The sequence below is a fragment of the Dreissena polymorpha genome, chromosome 13, assembly GCF_020536995.1.
Source record: "Dreissena polymorpha isolate Duluth1 chromosome 13, UMN_Dpol_1.0, whole genome shotgun sequence".
Classification (NCBI taxonomy): Eukaryota; Metazoa; Mollusca; class Bivalvia; order Myida; family Dreissenidae; genus Dreissena; species Dreissena polymorpha.
In genome coordinates, this window is record NC_068367.1 from 48,735,667 (window position 1) to 48,756,549 (window position 20,883).

General features: G+C 36.5%; 1 protein-coding gene and 2 non-coding genes across 3 annotated transcripts; all 3 read left to right on the forward strand.

The window, feature by feature from the left end:
* The first annotated feature begins 239 nt into the window (after positions 1-239).
* Positions 240-5,248, forward strand: LOC127854646 (uncharacterized). The gene is made up of 3 exons (XM_052389708.1): positions 240-398; positions 1,296-2,362; positions 4,079-5,248. Exons 2-3 carry the CDS (start codon positions 1,304-1,306, stop codon positions 5,246-5,248), a joined length of 2,229 nt encoding a protein of 742 aa, XP_052245668.1. The 5' UTR covers positions 240-398; positions 1,296-1,303.
* Positions 5,249-16,047: 10,799 nt separating this feature from the next.
* On the forward strand, positions 16,048-16,119 carry Trnat-ugu (transfer RNA threonine (anticodon UGU)). The gene has a single exon. It is a non-coding gene; the product is annotated as a tRNA-Thr (tRNA).
* A 686-nt stretch (positions 16,120-16,805) lies between these two features.
* On the forward strand, positions 16,806-16,877 carry Trnat-ugu (transfer RNA threonine (anticodon UGU)). Its single transcript has one exon. It is a non-coding gene; the product is annotated as a tRNA-Thr (tRNA).
* Positions 16,878-20,883: the final 4,006 nt, after the last annotated feature.

Sequence of the window (20,883 nt, forward strand, 5' to 3'; positions counted from 1 at the left end):
CTGCGTATTCATTGCCCGGGATGCCTACATGACTAGGTATCCAAATAAGTTTAAGAGATATGTTTTTATTAGTCAGTTTTGTGATACCTTTTAGAGCTGCATATATCAAATCTGGTCGCGTTTTCGAGGATCCTGCGTGTAGTGCTTGCAATGCGCTAAGAGAGTCGGTTAGAATCGCGTAGTTAGTCTGTTCGTGCGTGTTAAGCGTGTTAAGCCACCTTACTGCGTCATTGATTTCATCTACTGTATAACCCCTTAATGAGCCCCACACGAGAGATGACGCAGCTTTCGCAACAGAGATAATCAGAGACGAGGCTTATCAGCAGCGGAGCAGGCGACAAAATTTTCAATCTGTGTAAATTCGGAATTTTCACGTACAATAAATAGCACACACACGGGTAAGTTGAAATAATAATATTTATTATATTCATCGTTGTTCTTTCAAGCGAATTTTCATGTTTTAGACGGAAAACATACGGGGTTTATTGGCCAGCAATAGTGTCGACAATAATTATGCAGTTTTTATTAGTCAGAAATGATGTACAGGAGGGATAAGTGTCCCTAGTTTACCATTTTTGCAGTACTGCGAGTGCAAAAAATTTGCAACGCAAGTGAAAATCACATTGCAAAGTTAAAATGCAAACGCTATATAATTAAAATACGGATGTGTATTCTCATTAACTCGCAGTAACACTGCGAATGCCTGAACGGCTCCATGTCCAAAAATGGCGAATTAATTTGTAACGGACACTGGGACGAATACATACTGGCAAATCCAGATCAATGAGAACCCTACATTCTCATCCGTAAACATATTCATATAATCGGACATACATTGCGCATATATAAACTTGTGTATGAACATATTAATATACGCAGAAAAATATCTGCTTTACCGCCAACAGGCAAACAATATTGTCCTCAAAAGTAGGTCAATATAAACTACGCTGTTACACGCTATTGATAGAGCTTGATTTTTCGTATGCGCTACCTAGCATAGTAGATACAGCGAACATCGCTGCAATTGTCGCATGTCGCATGGCGTGTTTTACGTATCCTGTTTTGTGGCTTTGAAACGCGCCGCGCAGAATACTCATTGAGGGTTGTTCTACAATTACTGATAGTTCAACGGCCGGTTGTAAACATGGCAATTAAACAATCCGGGATAACCATAGGGATTGTATGAACGGATATTATTTTATTCTGGCCGCAAACTGCTGGTAATAATACTTAAATGTTCACCCTAACGGGAAATGGAGCAAACATTTATACTGGGGTTTAATTTTATTTTGTAGAACATACAATGTCCGATCAGCCAGGACATAACCCTCCAGGGGCCCCTGAGCAAAGAGGGGAAGAAATTTTACAAGAACTGAACAAAAACATGAGTAAATTTGCGGACATTGCACGATCAGTGGGTGAAATGAAATCGACCATTGAAAACCTTCAAAAAGACGTGAAAGAAATTAAACGCAAAAACCAAGAAGAGGCGGGGCCGTCAAAAAAGTCACGAATTTCGGACTCGGATATGTGCCAGTCGGGTCCGTCCAAACAGTTACAAGCACCTGCGGTTACAGTTGCCGAAAGTTCCGATTCGGAATCGGAACCAATGGACGCAGAAATAGACGAACTGCAGGGTTATTTGGATGAGGAAAGCTGTTCGGATGAGGAGGATTGCGATCTTATAACAGAGTTAACGCAATTCTGTACTGAAACAACGGAAACTGGTGAGGCCGTATCACCTAACATCGCTGAGATTACAAACAAGGCAATAAAAAACAAGCAGTCAGAAGAAAAAATCAAAGAGATTCTGAACAGACATAAACGGCCAGTCAACATCGAGTTCCTTCAAGTCCCCAAGGTTGATGAATTTCTGTGGAGACAATTAAAACAGTCTCCAAGACATTCAGACTTTATCCTGCAAAAGTCTCACAGCACGCTTGCACAAGTAGCGGTACCAATCATAAAGGCACTTGAGAGGATTCAAACATCCAAAGATAAAGTACTGAAACAGCTGTTATCGGACGCATTCAAATTGGCAACCAATGGGATACAGAAGACGACCAATTACAGAAGAGAGAAACTAAAAAAGGAATTGCAACCCCGCTATAGACATCTAGGAAATTTGGACTCCTCAGCAGAAAAGCTGTTCGAAAAGATTCCAGAGGCTATTAAAACCACCGAAGGAGCCAAACAAATCGTCAACATGCGCTACGCTCCAACTCAACGGAAGCCTTTTTTTAGGCCAGCGCCCAAATCAGCACAGGTGGAATCCGGGAGCAAATCAATTCAGAAGAAACAACCACGCATACCAGCACAAACGCAGGGGAAATTTCAAGATGCACCCCAAACAGAAATAAACGTAGGTGACCTAAAGATAAACTTTAGTCAACGCACATGTTTTTTACAAAATACCAAAGAAAATTTTAAAGCAGGTAAAACGAAATTAGCAATTAAAGAATGGGAAATACTAACAAGCGATAATTGGATTTTAAATACAATAAGTGGTTACAAGCTAGAAGTAAACAGTTCACCTATTCAAGAAAATCCACCTATGCCATACCAATTTAATGAGAGGGAAAAACAAAGCATTCAAAGGGAAATAGACATGTTCTTGAAAACTGGTATAATTGAAGAAATCGAAAATAGACCATATGACGGCGAATTTATATCAAACATCTTTTATAGACCAAAATCAAATGACAAAATCAGGATTATTTTAAATTTAAAACCATTTAATATAGACTATACAAACAAAATTCACTTTAAAATGGAAACATTAGCTACGGCGGTGGCAAACATGAGACAAAATTGTTTGTTGGGTTCTGTTGATCTAGCTGATGCATTCTACTCCATTGAAGTAGCGAAAAAAACACAGACACATGCTGAGGTTTGTGTTTGATGGTAGAAAATTTCAATTCTGTGCCTTAGTCATGGGCTTATCAAGCAGCCCAAGAGTATTTTCTAAAGTGTTAAAACCTGCATATGCTTATTTAAGATCAAAAGGTTATGTCAGTACAGCATATATTGACGACTCATGCTTACAAGGAGAGACAAAACTTAAATGTGAGCAAAATATTATAGAAACAATAACATTATTTGACCGTCTAGGCCTTACTATCAATATAGAAAAATCAGTATTACTACCATGTCAACAATTAACAATTTTAGGATTTGTATTATGTTCTATTACCATGACTGTAACACTAACCATGACCCGTAAGGAAGAAATTCGACACATGTGTCAAGCCATGGTAACAAAAAAGAGGACAACAATAAGGGAGTTTGCCAAGCTTATCGGTAAATTAGTGGCGGCCACTCCGGGGGTTGAATATGCAACACTATTTATCAGACCATTAGAAAAAATAAAAGAACACGCGCTTTCGAAGCACAATAGCAATTTCAACAGTTATATGAACATTCCCAAATCAATACACCCTTCGTTACAATGGTGGATAAACAATATTGAATCCTCATACAAAAAGATTTATCATGGTCCACCAGATATTATCATATACAGTGACGCTTCAAAAACAGGCTGGGGTGGATATAACAAAACAAACGGCCAAAAAACAGGGGGCATATGGTCCGCAGGGGAACAAAGTATGCACATAAATATTTTAGAATTAAAGGCATGCCAACTTACGGTTATGGCGTTCTGTAAAAATGAAACGAACAAACATCTCAAACTCTACATGGACAACACGAATAGTGTAGCATACTTAAAAAATTTTGGCGGTCGAACTGATGAACTACATAACTTAGCAAGAAAGTTATGGCTGTGGTGCTTAGAAAAGAAATTGCATTTGTCAGTGGCACACGTGCCTGGAACGGAAAATCATCAAGCTGATGAGATATCTAGAACAATTAATGATGATACTGAGTGGTCATTGAATGATGATGTATTCAAGAAAATCATGAATATTCACAATAACATGCAGGTGGATCTGTTTGCTTCTAAGCTCAACAACAAATTGGATCTTTACGTTTCAAGGTTTCCAGATCATAAAGCACATCAAATAGACGCGTTTACTTTCGAATGGAAATCATGTGTGTTTTATATGTTCCCTCCTTTCAGTTTAATATCAAAGGTGCTACAGAAAGTGGTGGAAGACAGGACAGAAGCCGTTCTAGTGGGCCCAATTTGGCCAACACAGCCATGGTGGCCCAGTCTATTACAGTTGATCAGCGGATCATGCCATCTACTTCCACTTCCGAAATCTATTCTGACACTTCCACACAAACCAAACAAAATGTATCCACTTCCCAAAATGAGACTAGGACTTTTTCGCTTATCAGGAAATCGCTCAAAAACAAAGGAATTTCAAAACAAGCTAGAGACATTATCCTCGGATCGTGGAGAGAAACTACAAAGAGACAATATGATGGATATATTAAGAAATGGATTAACTACTGTGGACAATCGAAGAATCCCATTAAACCCAATCTAAAGCATGTTATTAATTTTCTGACATCTTTATTCAAACAAGGTCTTAGTTATAGTGCGTTAAATACAGCACGAAGCGCACTTAGTACATTCTTAAAACTGTGTGGCAATATAAACATTCATGATGATGACATTTTATCAAGATTTATGAGAGGCTGTTTCAATACACGACCAGCTTTCCCACGTTATCAATGCATATGGGATGTTAATATTGTTCTTGATTTTTTACATTCACTGAAAACTGATAACCTTGCATTTTTATCCCACAAATTATGCATGCTTTTCTTACTAGTCACTGGACAGAGATGTCAAACTCTACACTCCCTCAAAACTACTGATATTCAAATCAGTGCAGACAAGCAAACAATCGTCATATCACCTAAACAATTGTTAAAACATTCCAGACCAGGAACACATTTGAGGTCCATTGTTCTTCATAGATATGAGGGGGGAAGGGACATTTGTATTGTGGAAACAATGTGTAAATACCTCGATATAACCGAATCGTTAAGACAAGATGATTATTTAGTCATAAGTACAGTTAGTCCTTTCAAACATGTTTCCAAATCCACAATTAGCAACTGGATAAAGAAAGTCTTAACCTCAGCCGGTATTGACAAACAGTACAAACCACATAGCACTAGATCAGCAGCAACTTCCAAAGCTAGCAAAGGAGGGGTTGCACTAGATCAAATTATGGCAGCAGCCGGGTGGACAAATGCAAAGACATTTGCCAGATTCTATTCACGGGAAATAGTACATAACACCACTAATTTTCAATCTGCTGTGCTGAACAAATGAGGTAGACATGTAAATAAACGGACATACATATCTATATGCAACAATGTTTGTCTTATTTCTTTGCCTCCAATATTTCCTACAAATTTATAGAAAATTCTCTAAAATCTCGTGTGGGGCTCATTAAGGGGTTATACAGTAGATGAAATTGATAGATTAATCGAGACTTACCTTAGGAAGTCGATGGTTGATCGTAATTTCATCTACTGTAAATCCCCTTAAGAGCTCAACACGCCCGCCCAGTCTAATGGACACCCGCCCATATTATTAATGTTTATTTTCTAAAAATTTGTTTGCAAGGTTTTTACTTAAAACCTTGCTTACTCTGAAGCCTGATTATCTCTGTTGCGAAAGCTGCGTCATCTCTCGTGTTGAGCTCTTAAGGGGATTTACAGTAGATGAAATTACGATCAACCATCGACTTCCTAAGGTAAGTCTCGATTAATCTATCAATTATTGCTAGCTCGCAGGCAAATATGGAAAGTTCTTTTTTAAGTTTTAATCTGTTGTGGTGGATAATGACATTTTGAGGGTTGTATACTACGTACGCAGCGCCGGCTAATTTTAAATCCTCGTTTTTACTACCGTCTGTGAAAATCTGTGTGTACCCGCCGTATGTATTATTTATGTAATTTAAGGCTATGGTTGCGCTATTGGAGTCGATTTCGGATTTTTTAATCAGTGTTGATAGATGAAAGTCGATGTTGGGTTTTACTATTTCACTAAGGCTGTAGTAGGTAGGTGGTTGGAGTTCAATTTCGTTAATTTTATAGTATAAATTAAGCGCTCGGACATTTTGCGCGTACGGGACTCCAATGCGACTTTTAGGTTTACGGTAGGCCGGGTCTTCGGTGACCTTTGAGTTGATCGGTAGGTTGTTTTCCATAGGATTAGTGCGCGCGTAATACTTCATTTGATTTATTTGCCTTTGATGGTCCAGGTCAAGCATTCCACACTCGAGATGGATAAGAACGGTGCTTGTGGTTTTACGTGTGCCCGTGATTATTTTGAGTGCCGTGTTTTGGATAACTTGTAGTTTTTTTTAGTAGTGTACCGCTGGCTGAGTTATATGCTATGCTTCCGCAATTTATCTTTGCCCAGATAGTGGCTTTGTAAATACTCATCAGTGCTTTCTTGTCTGTGCCCCAGTTATTTTTTTGAATGCATTTGAGAAAATTAAGATCTTTCTGGCAGCGCACTGTTAATTTGAGGATGTGTTCTTCCCATGTTAGGTATTTATCAAATGTCATTCCTAGGAAGGTAATTTTGTCGAGGTACGGAGCGGAGCGCCACATAGTGTTAATTGCGGAAGTTCTGAGATTTTTTTAGAAGTTGCTTTGGATGCGCGGTTAGAAAAAACAATTGCTTGAGTTTTAGAGGGATTAATTTGAAAGCCGTATGATGCACTCCAAGTTTCTATAGCAGTCAGTGCGTTTTGAATTTTATCAATTGCTAGTTTAGGCGACCATGAGGTAGTCCATATGGCACTGTCATCTACAAAGAGGGAAAGATCAATTAGGCCTGTTTTATTTTGTGCATTATGTTTATGAATCGTGCGTTCTAGCGAATTCATTGTAACGGAAAATAATATGGGGGAGAGGACACTTCCCTGAGGGCAGCCGTTTGTTGTGTCGACCGTTTCGGAGGTCGCGTCATGTAGTCTTACTTTTATTTTCCGCGTTGTGAGGAAGGCTGCGAGCCATTTGAGCATGGTGCCCTCTATACCTAATGTATGTAACATATAGATCGCATGTTCATTCCATAATTTATCGAACGCGGCAGTGAGATCTAAGAAAACAGCTGCTACCGATTGGCCTAGATTTTGAGCTCTTCTGATGTCGGCTTCGAGGCGCACTATATGATCTTCGCACGAGTGGTGGGCTCTACACCCTGATTGATTTTTCGAAATTAGGTTGTGTTTTTCAAGATAAGCGCATAATCGAGGTTTAATCATTTTTTGCATTAGTCTTGTAAACGTTGATGTTAACGAGATCGGCCGGTATGAGGCTGGAGATTCTTTGGGTTTGTTAGGTTTGAGGATCGGTATAATTGTTGCCTCATGCCATTCATCCGGGAGGGTGCCTTCGGCCCATGATTTATTGTATAAGGCAAGGAGCTCTTGTTTTGCAGAGAGAGGGAGTTGCTTCAGTATTTTGTAATGTATATTATCATCACCTGGCGCGCCGTTTTTACAAGTCAGTAAGGCTGTTTCTAGTTCGAATAAGCTAAAAGGCGAATTGTATTTGTGAGTTTTGGTCTGTGTATGAGATTCGAGCCATTCTGGAAATTCGTTTTTAGTTTTAAGTTTTCGCGCTATGAAGGCTCGCGAGTAGCCTTCGTCACTGCTTACCGTTTGGTAGTGGCGTACTAAGGCCGTAGCTTTATCTGCGTTTGTTACAAGTATTTCATTATTGATGCGGAATATCGGAGTTATAGGAGGCGGTCTGCCTTGCATACGGTGTACTTGAGACCAAAGTTCTTTGCTAGTGGTTTTATACGAGAGATTGTTACAGAACTCGTTCCAGCTATCTAGTTTTGCTTTTTTAATTACTTGTTTTACCTTAGCGCGGGCTTCTTTAAGTTTTTCATATTTGGGGCCCGTTCTGATTATGATGCATTTTTTCCTGCATTTTTCTCGGTATTTAATAGCGGTTTCACATTCCTCGTTCCACCAAGGTACTGAGCGTTTAATTTTTTTAGGTTTTTTGTTGGCTATAGGAATAGAATTGTCTAGCGCTGTCGTGAGTTTATTTAGATAGGAATGGAAGTGAGTGTTAGAGTCAGTATTATCTTTGTTGGGCAGAAATTCGTTATTGCATTGAACTTTAAAGTTATTCCATTGATCAGGTGTAGCCTCATGGATTTTCCACTTATGTTGTATTGACGGAAGGGTGTGTTCAATTTTCAGTTTTAAATTCACCACGATAGGGAGATGGTCGCTACCAAATGAATTGTCGAGTACATTAAAGTCGCTTATCGCTTGTAATTTAGCTGATATAAGGGCGAGATCGATTGCGCTGTCGGAATGGCCGGCGCGGTCGGCTAGTCTCGTGACCTGCCCGTCGTTTAAGAAATTGAGGCTTGTGTTATTTAGTAATTTTAATAGATTTTCCGCATGATCATCACATCGCGGATCGCCCTCGGGGTTCCAGCAAGGGTGTTTGAGGTTAAAATCGCCAATGATAATATTGTTTTGTCTATGGTCTAGTGAGTGAAAAATTTTTGAGTAGTTTTTTAGAGTATTTTCTACAGTTTGAGCGTAGACACATTGGATACGAAAGGACAGGTTTTTATCGAGGTAGAGTGTGATAGCACACGACTCAATCGGGCAATCCTGGTTAATCTTAATTTCAGTAAATGGGATTCCCAATTTTACATATATAGCTACCCCCGTGGCCGTTGCCTTTTTCCCTTCTATTGATCTCACGGGTTCTTGGTATCCTTTTAATTGAACTTGTTTATTTTTGCTTCTAAAGTTTGTTTCTTGGATGCATACAACATGTATCTCATTATTATTTACATAGTATCATACAATTTGTTATTGGTTTCATGACAGCCAACCCCTCGGGCGTTCCACGACATTACGGTTAGATTTGACGTAATATTAGGTGCTGTCGTAGCCATTGAGGGGCTTGTATTGGGAGATTGCACAAGCTTAAGTTATTCTATTAATATAGACCGTACGCGTGACGGAAGTATATCGGGAACGGCGGCGCGAGCGCTTGCCTTTTGTGCTGGCTATGTCTCATGATGATAGGATTCGGGCGGTATCGGTTCAAATTAAGTTTTTTCCTATGGATGTGTAGAGGCGAGCTCTCATTGTTTTTAGGTTGCCAGTTGGGACGTTGGAATTGTGTGCGTAGTGGTGTTTGTTGTTGTTGTTTGGGGGTGACCGGGTTGTTAGCGTTAATGGTTGGTTTGTGGGTTTTTGCTTGCTGTGATTGTTGTTGTTGTGTGGGAGGAGGATTCATAACCTGTTTTGGTTGTGTGGGTTGAACGGGCGTTGGTGATGGTTGCACGGGCGGAGTTGGTTTGATGTTGAGTTGCTCAGCCTCTTTTTCAGGGAATTTATTTTTGAGAATAGTTAGTATTTCAGCTTCAGATTTACCTACAAGTTGTTTAGCAATTTGTTCTAGATTAGGGCGCTGATTTGTTGTAGACATGTTATTAAGGTAGTTGTTAGTAAGTCGAAGGTTTTTGTTGTTAATAGTGGTTTGGTACTTGAGGTACACTGGGCACCCCTTATACGCCGCACTGTGGCCTCCACCACAGTTTGCGCACTTCCTAGTGTTCCTTGATGTGCACGACGCGTGCGAGTGTTTACCCGCGCAGTGTGGGCATTTCGCATTGTTTTTGCAAACGTGCGATGCATGGCCGAACATCTGACACTTAAAGCACCGTAGGCTGGCGAATAGTGCGGGCTTAACGTTGTGGCCTAGGATGTTGGTTGGCGCGTTTTCGGATTTAAACGTAACTGTTATAAATTTGTTTCTTGCTCCACTATGGACGGCCTCTACGTTAGGTTTAGATTTTAGTTCATTCTTTAGTTTCTCGATGTTCGCATTTAGGGGGACATGAATTATGCCTTTGCCTAGTTTTGGTTGTTCGGTCAGTTTAAAGTCGTAGTTACCATAGGAGAATTGATGTGCTTTATTGATCGCGTCTTTTCTTATTTTAAATAGCAGTCCGGCTTTAACTTCCTTAAGCGGTTTGGTTTGTTCTGATCCAACGAACTTCACAAAAGCATCACCAATTGCCTTGGCCTTGTTGCGCGGGAAGATCGCTGCGACAGTGCCAAGGCAGAGGGTGAGCCATATTGCCTGTCCAGGGTCATAGTTGTTGGATTGCCTAGTGGACTGAGGCCTGGGAGATTTATTAGGTACATTCTCCGGCTTGTCATTGAGGGTTTGATTGACCTTTGAGGGGGTAGAGTTTGTCTGATGCGTCGCGTCATTTGTTATCAGAGTGGCCATGAATTGGGGAGAGTTAGGGATAGAATCAGGGATGGTATCCGGGCTTGGATCCGAGTTGCGCGGGACGTGTTGATTGGGGGTCAGGGGTTCCTTAGGGGTCAACGTGACTGTGTAAGGTGTACCCGTCTCCGAATCTATTGAGAGGTCACCGGCGCGGAAAGAAGATTTTTGAATCTTTGGAGTCACCATTAACGTGGCGGTTACATTGGCATAGGTTTTCATTGTTAACGTTTTTGTGACACGTTGCATTTTTCCCTTGTGGGTTGGTCTTATTAGTACACGATCTACGTTGTATTATCGGCGGTTTAAGTCAGTACTTCTAAAGTAGGTCACCTATATTGGAGCGCGCGGACGTGATGGAGATACCGGCAGGTGCGCGGTTGTATTAAAGCGGAATGTTACTGGCGTGCTAATGAGGTAAACTAAGAAAAGTAATAACCCAAGTTAATTTCTGGTACAGTCAATGTTCTACTACCTAAAACTAGTTTAACTGTTTAGCTGTTGAGAAAAAGGATTAGTTCAATGGGTTAAAGGTGGTAAAAGTGGTAAATAATGTTAGATTTGGCACTTGACAAGACTTACTACTTCCGCGACCCTTCTTTGTTCTCAAAATCCACCCACTTTATCACACTTAAGAGAGATTAAACCACTAATTAAATCACTGATTAAATCACTAATGATATTGATCCGACTTGGGTTATCTTATTTAATTATCCTCTATTAATCCCTGTAATTGCTTATGGTTCACTAGTCCACTGATTAAGTAATTTCTGATAGATTTGTTCCTAAAGACTCTGTTGAAAAGTAGAAAAAGAAAGAAAACTATGATCCTATTGATTTGAATAATTCTTATCTTCCCTTAATTTCCTAACACTGATTCACTTGGAGCTTATTGCTGTTAGAGCACTATCTCCGAAGTAGGACTTCAGAGGATAGACCCTGACTTAAGGTTGAGCTTGTTACGAGATTTTCTAAGACTCTAAGTTGAAGAACACGGTTGTAAGATAAAAAATATTTAAGCTAATCCAATAATCCGATTAACGCAAGAAACACGTCCGTTCGACACGAGATTAACGATCCGAATGAAATGATTTAACGCACTGTTTTAACCTGCACTTTTTAAATAGACGAGTTAACGCGTGACGTCACACGCACCTGCAAAGTTTAGACTCCGCCCACTGGTTGGCAAAAGAAGAGGTGCAATTTATATAAGCGCATATAGAGAAGGTTGACGAAATCTTCGTTTTTAATGATAATCATGCACAATATCAAATATAATTTTACTTATTATGTCTGAATAAAACATTAGCATGCAAGGAAATGCATCTTTGGTACGATTTTATTGTTGTTATTATTATTTGTTTTTACTGACAACGAACTCGGGAGTGGAACACAATCTAAGAGCTCGGTATGTGGTTAAACAAAAATCTCTCTACTTGGCTCTTCATCGCAACCTTTTATAGTTAAAAACTTCTCAGAAATTGAAATTCTTTCAGAATGAATTAAATTTAATGAACGAAAACAAATAAGGATAAAAACAAACAACGAATAGGTCAATTGTATGTACGCGACATAGGGTAACTGATTTGAACCTTTATGTGTCTGGAAAAACTTACCTTCTTACACATTCAATAAATTCTTTTATTTAATGTAATTGTTTTATTTAATTGTTCACACTAATTTTGGCACTCTTTGTTGCAGCATTTATATACCGGTGTATAATTGCACCTTTGTTATCACAAACCGATTATCTCGTTATGATCGGATACTGTCCAGACAATTACAAAGAAAACATGGTGTCATAAACCCAGGGACCTACACTTGGACCCCTGCATAAACCACATGTTGCAGACGAGTGTCTGGTCAGTAAACATAAGTCACGATACCTCTATGTCATCTCTTGGCATATTGAGCAATCATTTAATATAAAGAAGTGAAACTCCAGCTGCTGGAGCAGTATTGAATTTTCATTAAAAAAAATTCTTAAAAAATAATAAAAACACAATACCGCCACCAGCCTCTGAAGGCTGAAAATATAACAACATCGAAGATATGTACGGGGATACACGCTATTGCATCCACGCAGCACACATCAAACTGTTGTAAGCCACATTTTAAAGCTAAAAATACTGATAAGTTAATTTTTTATGAAATATTTTAACATTTTAACAAAAATGAAGACATTTGTCGGAAATGTATTAACTGGAACGAGTGTATATATTTATTAGCCAGTTAAACTTAATAATACATTGTTTAATAACTATACATTTAAATATTGTGCAATTTTACTGCTATGCAATTAAGGTATTTAACGGGTACCGGCAAAAGTTAACTCCGCTATTATGTGTAAAGATTGTACATTACTGCAGGGTCCGAAACACGATCATGAACATAAGCAGTCACAAAAGGGGCCGTTAGATAAATTAAATATATGCATTTATCATAAAATGCTATATTTTTATCACTCCTTATTACTAATAGAGATTTCAATATACATGCAAAGACAGTTACATTTGCGTAATTAATATGCAGGGTTTTTCCGTTTGTATGGTAAATTGAATTTATATTCATTCAATGTAAACGAAACGTAAATTCATTCAATGTAAAAGAAAATTACCCAAATATTTAAAAAAAGTACTGTATTCCGCTTTTTAGGGCTTTTTTTATAATTGATTAAATGCACCTCTGACTCTATTGATCGCTGATGAAATAAAACACTATCCACACCACTTAAAATTATAATACAATTAAAATATGTTTTATTAGTGTTTAAATATAATTTATTCAAGTCTTATTATCAGAAAGAATACGGCTAATTTATTGTTTTGTTTTGTGGAATTGTCAGTATTAAGTCTTCCGATCACGTTTACTCTATGCTAATAACTACTTCGTATTTTTATGAAGAGGAAATTTTATTTGTGAATATACATTTATTTGGTACTAAATATGCTGTATTTGCACTTTTTTTTTTAAAGAGTTTTAATGTTTATTTCGTTTTTATTATCAATTTATTGACTAAACAAAAGCCCTTTATACATGTTTTACGTTAATGTAACCAGTGTTTTTGCCAACCAGTCAGTGCGCATGCGCGGAAAATCCCGAATGTAAACAATAACAATTAACTCGTCTATAAACATTTTACTTTCCTGAAAACTGCTATCGGTAACAGCGCGTGCAAAGTTAAGTGACGTGTGAACAAGACAACCCCGCATAATTAAGGTTAAAGATCACTAATAATATTAGAATCCTTGACAAATTAGGCTACACAATTACGAACCGTTATTTCATTCTCATGCATTGCTCACTATGTATGATAATTTGGTGTTTTTTGTAATTGATTAACTTTTCCCACATTCTCGTAGTCAATATCTTTATATATGCTCATTCTGAATACCCCCACCCTCGCTGGATAATATGTGCTGTTGTTGCTAAATTATCGGAAGTCAAAATATTGTTATAAAAATTGTACTTTGTTATATTGCCCTTATTGTATATGTTATATACTTGGGTGAAAATAAAAGTTCTGTTCTGTTCTGTTCTGTTCTATAACACAAATATTGATTGTTGTTAATTATTACACGAAGTGATAATATACACTAATCGAGTGAGCACGTCTTTAATTACTAATTAAAGGTAAAGTTATTATTGACGACAATATAAATATCAGGTATGGACATGGTCTTGCCATATTTGTAAAAATGCCTGCGCCTCCGTGTTTATTTTGCTTAAGGAGAATTTACTCCACCTCTAGAGCGGTCACTTGTGACAAGTGCCAACGGTGGCATCATATTCGGCGTGGAAATACTGGAATAAAGGAGGAAAGAGTATGGTGAAGCCGTTCGAAACCAGCACGAACTGCGCTTTGTATGTATGAGGTGTCGTCACTATGATACCACCGATGAGGATGAGGACATGTATGTAGATGCAGAGGAAGTCACTCACGTACAACTGCGTTTGGCTAATGGACCGATGGTCACTGAACAAACACAGGCGCTTCTGTTGTTAAACGAAGAGGCAGATAATTGTGGTGCTATTGATGCTGCGGCAACAGACCATGCAACGTCAATGTTTGACGTCAGTCGACCTGAGCGTTTTGTGGAGTTGGAGGAACAAAAAACGTAAGTGGACCAATCATCATTATCATTATTTTAAATAATAATAATACAAATTAAAAATAAAATAAATTAACAAAAAATTAATCACAATAAACTCAAATATCAAACAAATATTTGTTTTTGATTCTAATAATAATACAATTTCTATGTGTTCATATTTTATGTACCAATACATTACGGTATCTTTCAGTAAAATCAAATACATATTTGTTATTAAATTAAATTTGATAACAAAGTGATGATTTTTTTTCCGGCGACGAAACCGTCAATGATGTCGTAATAGACGGAGTCGCAAGAACATGCGACCAAAAGACCCGATGTCGACAGAGTATGAGATAAGCTAAACCCCATGCTACGGCATGTAAACTATAGATTCTTTTAATTGTAGAGACATTTGATTAATGCTATACTGCTTCGTAAACGAAGGAGAAACGTTTCGATGCAATGTTTAGAGGATGTTTTGTATCATGACAGTTTTTAATTTATTGTAATTTACATGTTATTTACATATATTCATATTTCAGTTCAAATGATATGCATCCAATGTGTACGGTGATAAAAAAAATAGCTCAGTGGCAGATCACTGGTCTTGTGAACCAGGGGTCGTGAGATCGATCCACACTGGGGCAAAATGTGGATTCATTTCATGTTCAGATTAATTGTCTTAACTAAAATAATAATTATGAATATTAAAATTAAAAATAATGTATTACTCGTTCAATAATGAAAACCTAGTCATTACAATACTTATTGACAATAAAACATACAATTTCACCTTTTATTGTTCTTCATTTATTTGCTAATACAGTAAAATATATAATCTTATTATCACTCACTGCCATCATTAAAATACATGGTCGCTTCATTCCATCTCCTTTCACTGGTCACAAACATTACAACATCAACGCCTTATATCTTTTTTAAAGATATTTCTTGTTTTTGATATATCGTTAAGTATGAGAACAAGCGCATATATGCCTCCATAGCTCAGTGGCAAAGCACTGGTCTTGTATCATTTCATCAAGGTGATCTAGAATATTTGTTATGCAACATTTGCTTTCATGGTGCTGGGGCAAAACGGTTAGAGTGGATTAAATACTCGCGGCCCCACTTCATTGCGTTCTTCGTATAATAAAGTCACAAATGCAATTATGAAACGGTTATGGACAACGTCCGATCAATAACAAGCCTAATCAATATGTCGAGTTATATAAAACATTATAACGAACAGGCACAACCCAATGCATCTACAATAATCAGTTGATCCTACAAAGAAACGACACACACTTAGCTGTCTACTAGTTTCACATGTTTTCCCATTAGTTGTTGATTAACTAATTTATAACGAGCGCTTTATAAAAATTTAGTATTAAGTTACCTACATGCCGAACATCAATGCAACCAGTGAGGTTTGAACTCACAACCCTTGGACTACGAGACCAGTGCTCTACTACTGAGCTAAAGAGGCAAGATATTAAGGTAAAGTTTAGTATATATTCGTTTCAAATATGTCCTTATTGGTTTAGTGACTGCATGTATAAGCTATGTTTCAATGGTTTATATATTCTTCATATTTTATAGTTATTTATAACGAGCGCTTCATATAAATTGACCCGCCCTTTGATGAGTCAAGGACTGCAGATATTAGCTATGTTCAATGGTTTATCTACATCATTTTTGTTATATCGTTAAATATGAAATAATGCGCACTCATGCCTCCATAGCTCAGTGGCAGAGCACTGGTCTTGTAAACCAGGGGTCGTGAGATCGATCCTCACTGGGAGCAAACTGTGGATTTATTTTATATTCAGCTAATTTGTCTAATTTAAAATAATATTAATACGAAAAATTACTATTAGTATTGTTAATATTATAAAACTGTGTTATATTTGTGTTGTTATCATAAGTACATTTTTTTAACTATATTATTAGTCATTATTGAATCATAAACGTAGATATGGACAGAGTTATTTAAATTGAACAACCGATATTCAATAAAAATAACTGTTAAGTTAGTTCCTTCCGTATATGATCATTTCATCAAGGTGATCTAGAATATTTGTTATGCAACATTTTCTTTCATGGTGCTGGGGCAAAACGGTCAGAGTGGATTAAATACTCGCGGCCCCACTTACATTGCGTACTTCGTATAATAAAGTCACAAATGCAATTATGAAACGGTTATGGACAACGTCCGATCAATAACAAGCCTAATCAATATGTCGAGTTATATAAAACATTATAACGAACAGACACAACCCAATGCATCTACAATAATCAGTTGATCCTACAAAGAAACGACACACACTTCACATGTTTTCCCATTAGTTGTTGATTAACTAATTTATAACGAGCGCTTCATATAAATTGACCCGCCCTTTGATGAGTAGGACTGCAGATATTAGCTAATGTTCAATGGTTTATCTACATCATTTTTGATATATCGTTAAATATGAACTCAAGCGCACTCATGCCTCCATAGCTCAGTGGCAGAGCACTGGTCTTGTAAACCAGGGGTCGTGAGATCGATCCTCACTGGGGGCAAAATGTGGATTCATTTTATGTTCAGCTTAATTGTCTTAATTAAAATAATATTAATACGAATACTTATTATTATTAAACTTTGTTATATTTGCCTTTTTTATCATAAGTACAACTATTTTATTATATTTTAGTCATTATTGAATTATAAACCTAGATATGTACAGAGTTCTTTTAATTGAACTACCGATACACAATAAAAATACCTGTTAAGTTAGTTACTTTCGTATATGATCATTTCATGATGATGATCTAGAATATTGCTATAGGCCAAAAACAATGCAAAGTGAGAATTGTACTCACGACCCATGGTTTACGAGACCAGTGCTCTACCACTGAAATATGGAGGCGCAAAATTGATGTTTAGCATACTTTCGTTTCAAATAATTTCTTATTGGTTTAATGACTGCAGATATAAGCTATGCTTCAATGGTTTTGACTTATAATATTGTAAAATAGTTGTACTTATGATAAAAAACAAAAGAAACAAAGTTTAAAAATAGCCAAGATAATAGTAATCATTATTTGTATTCATATTATTTCAATTATTAATAAGACAATTAACTGAACAAAAAAAAATGTCCCCAGTGAGGATCGATCTCACGACCCCTAGTGCACAAGACTACTCTGATCTATGAAGGTACACGTATATGTGAGCCTCTTCTCCAATTTAACAATATATCAGCTAGCAAGAAGATAAACCACTTAACATATCTAATATTTGCAGTCTTGACTCATCGAATGGTCGATTTATATAAATCGCTCGTTATAACTAAACGTACAACTAATAACCCAAACGTAACATCGTAATATAATAGTACTACTACTACTAATAGTTATTCAGAACATACAGCGAATCCAGTCTTTAAACCCGGGTTAAAAGTCTCTTAACTATATACTTCACTGTTGAACCATGGTTTAAGACAATAATGTACACTTCGCTTGCCATAGCAATACACCGCCGTTTGCGTAACCTCGTTGATAGCGCTTGACTGAATTCTGGTAAGACATCGGGTTGGGGGGGGGGGGGAGGATCTGATATGGCTATGAAATCTGCAGCTGGACTTTGAGTTCACATATGTATACACTTGCGAAGATGAGGCTTTTGGTTACCAACCTTAATAAGAGCCGCTTCTTTATCAGATCAACGGAAGAAAAACGGAAAAATCAAGCAAAATAAATCATAAAAGAAAAACGTTTTATTTTAATATTCATATGAATTCCATTCCATTATTGTTTCATAATGATAAGTGAAACGAATTTCATTGGGAAAATTCGTGAAAATTGGAAATAATTTATCAATGTTCTCTTAGATCAACAGAATGCAACATAACTGTCTGGTTGGATCATTTTCGTTATTATTGTGTGTGTGATACATGTTTAAATAATATTTCGCATTTTGATTCAGTACTAAATCCGCGTCGTTCGAAAATGGGTCTTATGCCATATGCAGCTATCGTCGATATTGACAAGCCTCGGAATCTCGCAGTAGGTATGGAGATACCTAGTGAGACCACGAAATCTTGCGTGAATTATAGTGGGCAGCGCAGCTGCTGACTAGAGTGCGCAACTGCGCAGACAGGGCCTTTGCTACGCTAGCTAACGCGCCATAAGACCAAGTTTCGCATGACGCGTCTAGAAATGTATAATTTGAATGTGTCGAAAGAAAACTGCATGTTATTCAAATATTTGAATACTATATATTTCGATGGTGAAAAAAATAAACTCTTAATATGCAAAGTGAGGACACAAATGATATGATCTACCGTAGTATAATTTTCATTTTCGAACACTTACGTTTGGTTTGAATACATGTGTCATTAATAACACACGTTTTAAGCGGTAAATATGCGACAACCAAGTGACAAAAAGCAACAACAATAATTTCAATATTTTTATTCGATTTGATCGAGAATTTAATACAATGGTCGTTGATACCAATACATTTATTATAAGAATTATGATGTGGTTCATTCTGTGTTAGACTCACAGACTTTTCCTTAGCGCCATCTTAGATATACGTTGACTTTCTTTTTTCATTTTTGTAATCATAAGTGGAGTTTGTTCGAATCCTATAAAAATGATGAGAGATGTAAATAAGTGGCATTTTTCTCCGTTTTTTTTTTCAAAATCTCACCACTGTAGACAATAAAAAGTAAATTATGTTGGCGTTTGCATTTTTCGTGGCCGTTCGATTGGTCTACGTTCAAACGTCGAACTCCATGTCCTGTAATTGTACGTAATATTAAATATGTTCAAAGGGCGAACAATTGCAGTGCCTTCAGCGCTTTAATTGTATAATTTTATAAATGTAGGATCATTTCGGTGTCAGTAGATTATCAGCGAGTACTCATATATTTCAATATTTCCAGGAATGGCCAAGCCAAGAGTGAGGATATTTATTTGTATCATCACGAGTGAATACAAAATCGATTATATAGTAAACCAACAGATGTTTAATGTATTAAAGGCCTTTTCACTAAATGGTAACATATGTTAGCGGTAAAATTGGCGATTTCAAGGAACATAAACGTTATAAAACTGATATATCATATTCATTTTACACGAAACCTGAAAAAAGTATCGATCATTTTCACTATTATTTGTGAACGTTTGAAAAGTAGCTGTTTTTTTTCTATAAACCGTTAAAGCATAAAATAAATATGTCCTTTTTAATGTTTTATACTACTTTGTTGACGTGCGTATTTCGATATTTGAGACCTAAATGTTTGTGCAAAGAAAAGCATTTATGCAATATATGCTGTTGTTAGTTTTAGTAAGAAAGTTCCCTTTTCACATGTCATTGACGTTTTGTGCAAAAATCTGTAACAATGCAATAAGTATAATACATTATACGAAAACTGAAACATATATTATTTCTTCCATTCCCAAACATTGGAACTGTCTATTAAAAAGTTAACGAGTTAACTTTAACACTAATGCTATATGATAATGATTTTATTTACAATATTTCCAGAAGGCTAATGGCCCATGTGGACACATTTTAGTTTATGTAATTGATAACAACAGTAATAATAATATAAACATATTTCTGATGAGTACTTAAGTTATGAGTAAGCGAGTTTGTTGAACATTATACATACTACATAAATAATATCACTCAATCATTGTCTGCAGATAATAATACATGCATTTACTCGTCGCACAGATTCATAGTGAGACTATAACAAGAACAAAATCAAAACTACTGAAAATACAGACGAAGATGAGTAATGCAAAAACCATAGTGCATTGTATTCATTTAACAATAACATTATAGAAAATACATGAGATGTATAATAAATCATGTTTCATGATAATAACAGAACAAATTACGTGTTAATTTCGCAACAAAAACATATGGTAGGTGACATGCAAAGTATACATCATGTAATAAAAATTCATAAAGGCACACATTTAAATCGATTTTTTAAATTAATTTTAGCACCATACACTTAACATTTTTGTAACGCATAAAATATATGTACATTAATTTACATACAAAAACAAAAACAATAGTAATTTACATATTTTAGTTAGTGAACAAAGTCGATAACATTAATAAATAGACACATGTTTGTTAATCTTACTGAAAATGCAGCATGAACAAATGCACTATATTTTTCTAAACACAGATTCACTATCGGAAGACATAAGTTCTATAATTTTTTGCATATTTGATCTATTTCTAAAATATCAAGGTATATATTTACATCTTAAATCTGAGTATAAGTTTTATTCAAGCACAACATGATATTCGTCTTCTAGACGGTTCCAAGTAATACATGTCCTTTGCCCACCAGGTTTAGTATTGGGTTTAGACCATCTGCCACTTTCTATTCTTAATCTATGAGTAGATAATCGTAACATAGATAAGCTCAATCTGTACTTTGTAATATAACATAATATTTAATATGGTTACATTTGAAAGTTTGCTATATTTCTATAAGATAAGAGCACTACTCGAGTATACCAATTGGCCGTTCCAATTTTGGATAAAATTTTCTGT